Below are 12,657 nucleotides of genomic sequence, written 5' to 3' on the forward strand. Positions count from 1 at the left end.
GTCTGAAAATGCAAATGTGTGGCAGGGAGGATTCAAAGGGATGTAAGCAAGGTAGGGGGGCGGTGGGGGAGAAACTGGGGAATGTTGATCTGGTGATAGAGTTTAGTTGGTAAAATGCAGAGAGGCTACCTGGGTTTATTAGATGGCAGACAGGTTATAAATGTGCCATAAAACCGTGTCTATATTTAATCCATGGCTTTTTGTATCCAGTACATTTATGAAGTGAAGTCTATAGACTCATCTGCAAAAGTTTTTTTTATAAGTTCCCTTTGAGGATTAGAACTGAGAGATTGGAGAGAGAGTGGTTGTCTTGTCAGAAATGTGCCTCCACAGGCAATTGGGTATTTTTGTCTTTGATAGATTTTCAGTGTGCATTTATTCTGGTACAGGGGTATGGGTTGTAGCCATATTGATCTCAGGACATAAGCAGACATGTTTCTTTGGGTGAATAAGATATCTTTTATTAGACCAACTTAAATAGTTGGGAAACATTTTTTTAGCAAGCTTTTGGGTTTAAAAACCCTTTGTCAGTCTGAGGAAGTCTCTGCAGTTGGTATGTGCTCTTCCTGGATGGAATGAATAGTAAAGAAGCCAGAGGCTGGGCCATATGCATGTAAGACAGGCAGTCAGTGAAGATGTAAATTGTGGAGTCAGTGGGTGAGAGACAGGCTGGATGGTGGGGAAAGGGGGATGAATGTAGCAGTTAAATAGTGGAGAAGTACCTATGGAATCAGAAGTCAGGTAGGTTATAGTGTGTCATAAATCCAGTGTCTATATTTAGTCCATGATTTTTTTGTATCCAGGAGGTTGATGAAGTGAAGTTCATAGGCTCATCCCTGAGAAGTGTTTTGTAAGTTCCCTTTGAGGATTAAAACTGAGAGATTGGAGAGAGAGTAGTTTTCTTGTGAGAAACATGCCCCCACAAGTAATTAGGTATTCTTGTCTTTGATAGATTTCTGGTGTGCATTCATTCTGGTGCACAGATGTTGTTTGGTCTTTCCTATGTATTTTCCATCGGGGCATTTGGTGCACTGGATGAAATGTATTACATTTCTGGAGGTATAGCTGTAAGATCCGAGAATGCTGATGGCTCTGTTGTGGGGTGTAGTAATTGAGGTGGTGGAGATGTGTTGGCAGGTTTTGCATTTCTTGTCATGGCATGGTCTAGATCCATTCAGTGTGTTTTGGACCTGAGGAAGCTTGCTTCTGGTGATGAGGTTAGCGAGCCCTCAGATACAGCCAAGCCCTCAGATACCACCAAGTTGCACTGAGGAGAACACCCGAGATTGCCACCTCACCAGTCTTAAGAAGGCTTTCACCCAAAAAGGACACTCCTCGAAACAGAGATCGCACATTTGAAAGAGCCACCCAGATACCACGTGAAGAATTGCTGCAGTACAGAAGAAAACCCTCCACAAATTGCACACTGCTGGTTATGACATACCACCCCTCCCTTGAACCCACACGGATAGTTCTCAAAAAATTTCAGCCCATACTAGAAAGAGACCGTATTCTTAAAGAGATTTTCCCAGAACCACCCATCCTAACCTTCAAACAAGCACTGAACCTTGCTAACCTCATCACCAGAAGCAAACTTCCTCAGGCCCAGAAGATACTAAATGTATCCAGACCATGCTATGACAAGAAATGCAAAACCTGCCAACACATCTCCACCACCCCAACAATTATACCCCACAACAGAACTATCGGCATTCCTGGATCTTACAGCTGTACCTCCAGAAATGTAATGCATCTCCTCCAGTGTACCAAATGCCCTGTTGGAAAATACTGCAGTTTTGTTACAAGAAAAATACTGTTAGATCAGGCCAACTGAATTCAGTAGAAAGGCTCCTCTTGACAAAAATGGGTTTGGGATCAAGCCTTTTTTTAAATGTCCACTTGTCTAAGAAATGCAATTAAATGTCAGAATTCCAGCTACCTGATTTTTCAAGGGTGCATATAGCCTCTGGAGCTGTTTTTATTTTTTTTCTGAGAAGTCATAAGCATCTGGACATTAATTTCAAGAGACTGTCATCATTCTGTGGATGTAATTGGAATTCTTTGCCTCTCTGATCAAGTAGTTTTCCCTCCAGAGATATCTCCTATTCATTCAGGTCTCAAAGGGAATAATTCCTTACACAAACATGGAATTTGTCAGCTATGTTATGAATACATTCAAGAAGCACGCAGGAATAATGATCTCTCTTATTTTCTGCCCCTCTCTCTCAAGTACATGCAATAGTTGTATCAGAGATATCATTATTTTCTGTGCTGTACTGAATAGTACAACAGAACTTCTGTTATTGATACCAATGCTACTTATATCATAAATGCTACTTATATTGTAAATTTTAAAATACCAGTATTGTTTTCTTTCTTATCCAAATGGGAGAGGCCCTGTTCCCCTGAGCGCTACCCGGAGTAACTAGGAATGATGGCCACAAGTTGATTGAGAATAGGTTCAGGCTTGACATCAGAAGGCACTACTTCACAGTCAGGGCAGCTAGGATCTGGAACCAACTTCCAAGGGAAGTGGTGGTTGCTCTTACCTTGGGGGTCTTCAAGAGGAGGCTAGATATACACCTTTCTGGGGTCATTTGATCCCAGCCTTCTTTCCTGCCTGTGGCAGGGGGTCGGACTTGATGATCTGCTCAGGTCCCTTCTGACCCTACCAAGTATGAAACTATGAAATAGCTTTTAAAGTAACTAGGAAGATGAATACACTTGAATCTTACTAAATTTGAATCTTTCTGTGCAACTTTTGGCTAAAGTCTGTTAACCAAGGAACCTTACTTCTGTGTTGGAAGAGACAAACAGATAAAAAAAGGACATTGCAGAGATGCTATCAGGAAACTAGCCTTCAGCCACTGCTGCCCACTAGGGTTGGGGGTTGCGGCTCGTCCGGGAGGTGCGGGGGGGGGTGGCTCCCGCCACTGTATGCATCCCAGAAGGGCATAGGGGCTGCGTGTGCCCCCAGATCTGCGCGGGGTGCAGGCGGAGAAGCTTCTGCTACAGGCTGGGGCTGCCCAGGGCTCTTCCCAGCAGCGGGGGGGCTGGGCCAAGCTGCACTTCGGGCGGGGGGCGGTGCTGGGAGCAGGCTACAGGGCGGTGCTGCAGCCACTCCAAAATTCACGGTAGCCCCCACAAAGCTCTCTCCTAGTGCTGGCACCACCTGCCCTGAGCGCAGCCCCTCCTATGAGGTAGGAAGAGCCCGACCCCAGCCTGTAGCAGCAACCCACCCTGCTTGTGCAGATCTGGGGGCACATGCCCCCCACCCTGTGCCCTCCTGGGGCATGTGCAGTGGTGGGAGCTACCCACATCCACCCCATGCCCCCACCCCCGGATGAGCCATGGCTCCATCCTGCACCCACCCTGCCCCACCGCAGCTGGGCAGTGCCTGCTTCTGCCCCACTCCCTTCCTTACCACAGGGCCTTGATCTGCCCCCATGCCCCCTCCCTTCCCCCTCCCTGTCCACCACAACAGACTTACCAGCTGGTCGGCTGTAGTCCTCACTGCCTTTGTGCTGTGCTGTGGTTGTGCACATGCATGAGCATTTATCGGCCAAATCTATCAGCCACATCAAGCCAATTTCCAATATGCTCCATTTTCTTTATATTGGTGCTGAGCCAATATTGGACCAATGTATTGATGAACCTCTACTGCCCACTTACTACTGTCTTCTGGGCTAGAGACAGTAGTTGCAAATAAACTGGTATAAGTGATCAGAAACTGGTTCAAATCTGTAACACAGCAAGTCAGAAAACCTGAGGCTGAATCAATTCAGTCTTTGCAGATTAGCCTAAACTGCACAGATTAAATTGAAACAGAAATGAACAGACATTTACTTTGATTCAGGTAATGCAGCCACATGCTTGCAGTGGCTCAGGCCAGAAGCCAGGGGGCGCTAGAGCATGGCTTTCTGGCTGTGTTCACTTTCTCTTCTTGCTGCCCCTGAGGTCTCTGGGATTTGTAATCCAGAATCATAGCAGCAGGACTCTGCAGGGTTGCTCATCATTTCTTTTTCCTGCTTCCAAGTGCCTCTTGGATTTGTAGTCCACAGTTGCAGCCAGTAGTAAGTTAGAGCAGGGGAAAGGGTGTTTAACCCCCCTCCCTGGCAGCACCATCCAGGGTTTATCTTGGGGGGGCAGTCCCTGTAGACTGAACTGCATCCCCAGCTGAGCTTGTCGTCCGTGTCGTCATGTCCTCCCCCCACCCCTCCCCATCAGCCAGCCCTTGCTGCTCCAGCTAGGGAGCAGAGGGGCCAGGGCCAGCCCTGTTCTCTGGAGTAGACACCACAGCCTAGCCCAGGGATGGAAAGCATGCTGGGATGCTGAGGGACTGATTTAACTTAAACCAGAAAGGGGCCTGGGTCAGAAGTTTCATAAACCAGTTTGACTAGAAATAACAATCTCAAACTGGCAGAGGGTAGATTTGGACTAGACATCAGGAGGCGCTACTTCACTGTCAGGGCAGCTAGGATCTGGAACTAACTTCCAAGAGAAGTGGTGCTGGTTCCTACCCTGGGGTCTTTAAGAGGAGGCTGGATGAACACTTTGCTGGGGTTGTTTGACCCCAGTACTTTTTCCTGCCATGGCAGGGGGTCGGACTCAATGATGTGCTCAGGTCCCTTCTGGCCCTACCAACTATGAAACCATGAAGCTATGACCCAAATCAGTTAAGTCTAATACACTCCATTTTATCTATATCCAACCAGGTTTATCTTAAATCAGTTTCAGCCATTTTGAAACTGGTTTATGTGCACTGAGCTTCTGTTCTTTTAATGCTTTTTAGGCCAGTTTCTGATCACTTAAACTGGTTTATGTGTGTCCCTGGCCCACATTTGGATGGGTAAAAAATTGGCTGGTGGGATGCACCCAGAGAGTAGTGGTGGATGAGTCGTACTTAACCTCGTGAGATGTGGGCAGTGGGGTCCCCCAGGGCTCAGTCCTCGGGCCCGCACTTTTTAACATCTTCATCAGCTACTGGGACGAGGGGTTGAAAGCATGTTGTCCAAGTTTGCTGATGATACTAAGATGTGGGGCTAGGTGGACACACTTGAAGAGAGAGAGAGCCTGCAACTAGATTTAGACAGACTACAAAAGTGGGCAGATGAGAATAGGATGGGTTCAACGTAGACAAATGCAGGGTGCTGCACCTTGGGAGAAGGAATTCACAGCATACATACAGGCTGGGGAGTTTGTCTCTTGAAAGCACAGAGGCAGAAAGGGACTTTGGAGTCATTATTGACTTTAAGATGAACATGAGCTGCCAATGCCAGACCGCAGCCAGCAAAGCCATACCTTGTCATGCATCCAAAGGTGCATCTCAAGCTGGTCCAGAGAGGTGATACTCCCCCTGTATGAGACTTTGGTCAGGCCGCAGTTGGAGTACTGCATCCAGTACTGGGCGCTGCACTTCAAAAGGGATGTGGCCAGCTTGGAGAGGGTTCAGAGGAGGGCCACCCACTTGGTGAGAGGGCAGCAGGGCAGGCCCTATGAGGAGAGATTGAGGGACCTGAACCTATTCAGCCTCGATAAGAGGAGGCTGAGGGGGGACCTGGTGGCTGCCTACAAACTCATCAGGGTAGATCATCAGCAAATAGGAAGAGCCCTATTCTCCCCAGCACCACGTGGGGTGATGAGGAACAATGGTAATAAGCTGATGGAGAATAGGTTTAGGTTAGAGATCAGAAGGCAATATTTTACAGTTAGGGTGGCCAGAATCTGGACCCAACTTCCCAGGGAAGTAAGTGGTCCTCACCCCTACCTTGGGCAAATTCAAAAAGAGTTTAGATGGTTACCTGTCTGGGGTCTCATAAACCCAGCATTCATTCCTGCCTGTAGCAGGGGGTCAGGCTAGATGATCTAACGAGGTCCCTCCTGACCCTAGCTACTATGAAACTATGAAACAATCTATGCAACTTAGACTAACCTATGAATATTGAATCAATTCAGCCTGGGGTGTTTTGACTGTCTGTACTTAACCCTATACCCAAGTTCCTTTCACAGTTCAGCATGCTTTGATTCAAGGTTCAGGTCTGGGAAAAAATAAATGGCCTGGCAAACATCAGGCATGTGGGCATTTCCCAACTGCTAGCTGAGAGCACTGTTTTGCTGAGAGGCTTCTGTACTTTCTTGGAAGGCATTTTATCTGTCATTGTTTCCTTTCCTGTTTGTTTCTCACTAACAACCTCCACTGATTTAACCTGGTACAGTCAGGTAAAATATATTGACTAGGTAACAGACACATAATATTCAGATAAATAATATAGAAATGTCCCATGTTTTCCACAGTGTATATGAAAATTAGGAGTTCAGTTAGAAAAAGAAAAGCTGGCAATATTATATGGGACAGTAAGGTAAATACAGAGCAGGTAAATACAAGACGTTTTTCTCCAGAAAGTCATGAAAGTTATTTTAATTACAGTACATTCTGTTATGGTTTTCTCATTTATAATTTAGGACAACTTGAAAAGAAACCTGGTATTAAATTAATAAATAGGAAATCAGAAGTAACTACTATTTTCTAAGTATATTGTTTATATTTTTCATTAAAGGTGGCTATCATCCAGTGAAAATTGGAGATCTTTTCAATGGCCGATATCATGTTATTAGAAAGCTAGGATGGGGACACTTCTCTACAGTTTGGCTATGCTGGGACATGCAGTAAGATATCTACTTTTATATTTATTCTCCTCCTTTTCCATTTCTAATTAGAGTAAAGGCTGCTGCCATTTTGTGAGTAGTCATTTCTGCCTTAGAACAAGAGTTTGTTACATCAGTGGTTTTTTGTGGTTTTGTTGCTCTTTGTTAACCAGCTGTATATAGAAATAACGACACTGTTTTTTTCATTTTGGTCAGTGATATACTTTATAAAACTTGTCAGGAATAAGTTTATTTTTAGTTTCTTTGTCAAATTATTAATGCTTATTGAATTAACATGTTCTCTTAAACAAGCTAATGTTTTTATTCATCCTGTATCCTTAAAAGGAAATATAATTATATTTTGACTGAACGGTAAAATATAGACCTAAGTTCCCCTTTTAAAGACATTAGCATTTGAAATAAATTAAGTCAGCCTGTCATCTGAATGTTTTTGATGTTGCTTCAAATATAGGTAAAAAGGAATTGTTCTGTGTCAAAACACACTGCATTGTTCAATATTACAGTATGTGACCAAACTGGAGTATATAATTGCATAAAGTATGCTTCTTAAAATCTGTTAACTGGATATTTGTTGAATAATTATTATTGTTTTCAAGGGGGAAAAGGTTTGTTGCAATGAAAGTTGTAAAAAGTGCCCAGCATTATACAGAGACTGCCTTGGATGAAATAAAGTTGTTGAAATGCGTAAGTATCATGATGGCAGTGCTTTACCAATCATAGTAAATTCCCATTGTCTCTTTGTTTAAATACATGCTTTTGAACTTCATCTTTTTCCCTAAATCTTGTATTCCCTAAATATATTGATGTTTCATTACTTATTCTCGTAATTTATAGGACCCCCATAATAATGCTGTTTAGATTTTTAAAAAATAAGAATTTGTATCTATCTTAAAGTTAAATTATTACCTAATATATTAGTATCTACTTTCTTTGCTTAGGTTCGTGAAAGTGATCCCAGTGATCCAAACAAAGACATGGTTGTACAGTTAATTGATGACTTCAAAATTTCAGGAATGAATGGAATACGTATCCTTTTATAGTAATTCTACCTATTTTAGAACTAAAATAAGTGATAAATGTTTTGTTTTTTTACACAATTTCTGTGTATACACCAAGCAAGACTTTTTCAAAGTAACCTGCCTTTTTTAACCCTTTAAATTAGAATATAGAACTACTAATGCCATATTAAGACATGAACATCAGTAGCATTGGTAATTCATTTACGCTAGTGAAAAACAGGGCAGGTCCAAATATAAAAAGAGTAAAAGATGAACATGTTTATGATGAGCTGCCTGGCCTAATAGAATACTAGATGACAGGGATTTTAAATGCAACTTTTCTGAATAATATTGTTTAACTTATCATATGTTTATCAGTGTATTGTGTTTCATTGTAAATACTGTGGAACATTAACTTATTGTGGGCTGGAGAAGATTTTTTTCTAAATGCAAGCAGGCAGCTTATGTTGAAAGGATTTGAGTTTAGATTCCATTATGTATTCCTATTGTAATGTGGAGGGGGAAACCCTCAAAAGAATGAGAGAGAATTACTCATATTTCATAAGGTGTCATTAAAGAAGTAAATGCTTTTCCCTTTAAACTTTACAAAATTAAAAGTTAAAGTCTTGTTTGGGTAGACTATTCCTTAAATTCTGACGACTGTTAGAGGACAGATTCTGAGTGACAAAACAGGCAGTAGCATAATCTTTAACACCATAGAATTGTCAGGTGTCATGATTCAGCTGAAAAGTCATATAATAAAATACAGCAAGTTGACAGCTATTAAACATGAAGATTGGATAGTTTTAAAGGATTTATAATAGCTCAGACTAATGGTGAGCATATGTTCCCTCCTGCCTGCTGAAGAATAGAGATCCTGACTTGTAAAATAATATAGTTTCATAGTTTCTAGGGTTGGAAGGAACCTGAGCAGGTCATCGAGTCTGACCCCCTGCCATGGCAGGAAAGAGTACTGGGGTCAAATGACCCCAGCAAGGTGTACATCTAGAGATATAATATGGTTTATATCTCATTCCTGAGAAGTCTTGTTGAGATTTTTCTGTTGCTAAATGATTATCTTGGCCAATCAGTGACCAAATATAGGTGTTAACATTTTGGAGAATGGTTATTGATAAAAGCAGAGACCCCTGCCAACCCCCAGCACAGCCGGAGGCAAGTGGGGCCTGTGGTGGGAGGGGGTTAACCCCTCACTGAGTGGGAGGAGGCAGCTGCATGGAGCCAGGCCGGTTCAAGCCCTGCCCAGGGCCCTACTTTGCCAGCCCCCCAGGGAGAGAGAGAGGTAGGAGGGGGTACTCACCTGTCCCCCTCCAGTAGGACAGAGCCCCCAAATCCCAGGCAGGGCCCCCCCTTGCCTGAGAGCAGCTTTCCCTGCTGGCAGGCCCACTGCACATGTGTGCAGTTTAAAAGGGCCCACCAACAGCAGCAAAAAAATCCCCAGTTAGCCTCTGAAGCAGCGAGAGACATGCAGGTGAAAGCCCGCTGCATCCCTGCTTCCCCCAAAATCTCCCAGACACCCCCCAGCAGTCGTGGAGCCCCCCGCCGACCCCGAGCACAGCTGGAGGCAAGCGGGGCCTGTGGTGGGAGGGGGTTAAGCCCTCACTGAGTGGGAGGAGGCAGCTGTGTGGAACCAGGCAGGGTCAAGCCCCGCCCAGGCCCCTACTTCGCCCAGCCCCCCAGGGAGCTACACAACCAGAGCAGTGTGAACAGGCTGCACAGACAGACGTGCTTGTCTGCCAGTGCGTGAGTTAGCACAGAGTTCACGCAGGAGGGTGCGCAGGAGGGCCCGAGACCGTGCCTGCGAACCCCCCAGGGTAGACAGTCCCAGCCATAGCCAGTCCGCCAGAGGCATGACACAGATGGAAATGCATCGTTCCCTGAGGGTCCCCTCGGGCATCTCAGAGACAGCCACGCAGACGGAGCCCACAGTTCCGGGCTCCATGCAGATGGAGCCCCTGGCTCTTGGCTGTGGGGGCTGCCTGTCCCTTTTTCAGGCTCTGGGGCCCAGGAGCATGGCGACCTCCCCATGTGGGGTCTGCTCTCTTTTGGGCTCTCTGGTGCGCCAGCTGGAGGAGCTCCAGGCCATAGTCCAGAGACTGCGTGCCATCAGGGACTGTGAGCAGGAGATCAACTCCTACTGCCAGGCCCTTCTCCCCTGGGATCCAGAGAGTAGACCACCATCTCCCTCCAGGACAAGGGAAGACTCTGGGACCTCCCACTCTGTCCAGTCAGGGGCATGGACCAAGGTGGTCAAGGGCCCCAAGGCCTGCTGCACCAAGGCCGCTGCCCCACCGGAGCTTAGCAACAGGTACGCACATCTTGCAGCTCCAGCAGAGCCTGCTGAGTTGCTAGCTCCCACAGGCAACACAGGCTCAACTGCAGCTACTGTCTCTGCTCTTCCCAAGACAAAATGTGAGGTGTTTGTTGTGGGAGACTGCATCCTGAGGGGGACTGAGGGGGCAATCTGCTGCCCCGATCCCTTAGTCCGGGAAGTCTGCTGCTTCCTGGGGGCCCACATCCAGGACATTGCGAAGAAAATCCCAAAGCTCCTCCAGCCCACAGACCACTATCCTATGCTCCTTATTCATGTGGGCACCAATGACATGGCTCGGAGCACTCCCAGCCGGGTCATGAGGCACTACAGGGATTTGGGAGTGGGGCTAAAGGGCCTGGGGGCACAGGTGGTGTACTTGTCGATTCTTCCAGTCTCGGGCTATGGGCTGAGGAGGGAGAGGAGGATCCACGCAGTGAACCAAAGACTGCGGTGCGGGTATCATCGGGAAGACTTTGGCTTCTATGACCACAGCCCGCTCTTTGGCGAGAGAGGCAACAAGCTGCTGGGAAGAGATGGCCTCCACCTCTCTCCCCTGGGAAGGAGGCTCTTCTCAGCCAGACTGGCTGACCTGCTCCACTGGGCTTTAAACTAAGCCCGCTGAGGGACGGGGGGACTACCGCCACTGCTGGCCTGCTGAGCAGCCCTTGCAAAGCCAGTGTGCCAAGGCACTTAAGGAAGCCCACCCTTGCCCCAGCCCTGGTACAATCTGTGGGCAAGGCAAGAGCCCCCAGGGGGACACTTGCCTGCCTGTACACAAATGCCAGGAGCTTGGGGAATAAGCAGGAGGAGCTTGTCCTCCTGCTCAGTGCAAATAATTATATGATGTCATAGGGATATAACGGAGACCTGGTGGGACTCCATCCATGACTGGACCTCGGGTATAGATGGCTATACCCTGTACAGGAGGAATCGTGTAAATAAAAGGGGCAGGGGTGTAGCTCTCTATGTTAAGGAAAGCTAAACGTCCCTGCAAGCTGATATTGGCGACCAGGGTGGACAGCTGGAGACCCTCTGGGTTAAAATCCGTGGGGAACATGGCAAAGGGGACACAGTGGTGGGAGTCTAATACAGACCTCCCACCCAAAGTCCTGAGCTTGACCAGGAGTTTGCCCGGGAATTGGCTGAGGCCGCATGCTCCAGGACCCTGGTTGTCATGGGTGACTTCAATTACCCGGACATCTCGTGGAAGGATCACTCAGCAAAATCTGAGCGGTCGCAAAGCTTCCTCTCGTGTGTGGATGACCTCTACCTCACTCAAGAAGTGTATGGGCCAACAAGAGGCAAAGAGCTGCTCAACCTGGTACTGGCTACTGGGGATGACCTAATTGGTGACCTAGTGATTGATGGGAAGCTGGGTGACAGTGACCATGAGCTGATCACCTTTACCATCCGCCCTAAAGCTGGCAAGTCAGTCAGCAACGCGGAAGTTCTTGACTTCAGAAAAGCCGACTTTGACAAGCTCAGGAGGATTGTCAGTCAGGCCCTTAGGGACCATGACCCCAGGGAGAGGGGAGTTCAAGAAGAGTGGTTGTTCCTCAAGGGAATGATCCTCAGTGCACAAGCTAAGTCTATTCCATCTTGGAGGAAAGGCAGCAAGAGGGTACAGCAGCCCCCCTGGCTGTCCAGGGATCTAGCAGACCTCCTGAGGCTAAAAAGAAAGGCCTACAAAGGATGGAGGACAGGATTCACCTCCAAGGAGGATTATTCTGCAGTGGTCCAGTCCTGCAGGGAGCAAACCAGGAAAGCCAAGGCTGTAACTGAACTCCAACTAGCTTCTAACATCGAGGACAATAAAATGTCCTTTTTCAGATATGTGGGGAGCCGGAGGAAAAGCAAGGACCCCTGCTGAACCAGATGGGGCAACTGACAACTGACGCCCAGGAAAAAGCCAACCTTTTAAATGGGTACTCTGCATCGGTCTTTCATCAGTCACATGGGACGCCCATGCCCGCTACGTGACAGGGAGGTCGGGGTGAGGGAGATCCCCTGCCCTCCGTTAATGCTGACCTGGTGAAGGAACACCTTGAGAAGCTGGATACCTTCAAGTTAGCTGGCCCTGACAATCTGCACCCCAGGGTGCTCAAGGAGCTGGCAAGCGTCATAGTCCAGCCCCTGGCACGGATCTTTGAAAACTCCTTGCCCTCTGGTGTAGTGCCCGAAGACTGGAAGAAGGCCAATGTGGTGCCTATCTTCAAGAAAGGAAGGGAAGTGGATCCAGCTAACTATAGGCCCATCAGCCTGACTTCTGTTCTGGGGAAGGTCTTAAAAAAGTTTGTTAAAGAGGCCATCTTTAATGGACTGGCCAATGCCAACATCCTAAGGGATAGCCAGCATGTGTTTGTTGCAGGTAGGTCTTGATTGACCAATCTCATTTCCCTCTATGACCAGGTGACCTATCAGTTGGACAAGGGAGAAGAGATTGATGTCATATATCTTGACTTCAAAAAAGCCTTTGATCTGGTATCCCATGATCACCTTTTGTCAAAACTGGCCAATTGTGGCCTTGGGTCCATCATGATCTGCTAGCTGGGAAATTGGCTCCGTGGTCGGACTCATAGGGTAGTAGTAATTGATGGCAGTCACTCATGATGGTGTCCTGTGACCAGTAGGGTCCCCCAAGGCTCTGTCCTTGGACCCATA

General features: G+C 46.9%; 1 protein-coding gene across 9 annotated transcripts in view; it reads left to right on the forward strand.

The window, feature by feature from the left end:
* Positions 1-12,657, forward strand: part of SRPK2 (SRSF protein kinase 2) — a 269,647-nt gene that overhangs the window by 174,418 nt on the left and 82,572 nt on the right. For all 9 annotated transcript variants that reach the window (XM_019543576.1, XM_019543583.1, XM_019543582.1 and 6 more), the window contains 3 exons: positions 6,558-6,666; positions 7,263-7,350; positions 7,605-7,692. In XM_019543576.1, coding sequence (XP_019399121.1) covers positions 6,558-6,666; positions 7,263-7,350; positions 7,605-7,692 — 285 coding nt within the window. The remainder of the gene's footprint in view (positions 1-6,557; positions 6,667-7,262; positions 7,351-7,604; positions 7,693-12,657) is intronic.

Source organism: Crocodylus porosus, unplaced genomic scaffold (assembly GCF_001723895.1).
Source record: "Crocodylus porosus isolate Cpor-Errol unplaced genomic scaffold, CroPor_comp1, whole genome shotgun sequence".
Classification (NCBI taxonomy): Eukaryota; Metazoa; Chordata; order Crocodylia; family Crocodylidae; genus Crocodylus; species Crocodylus porosus.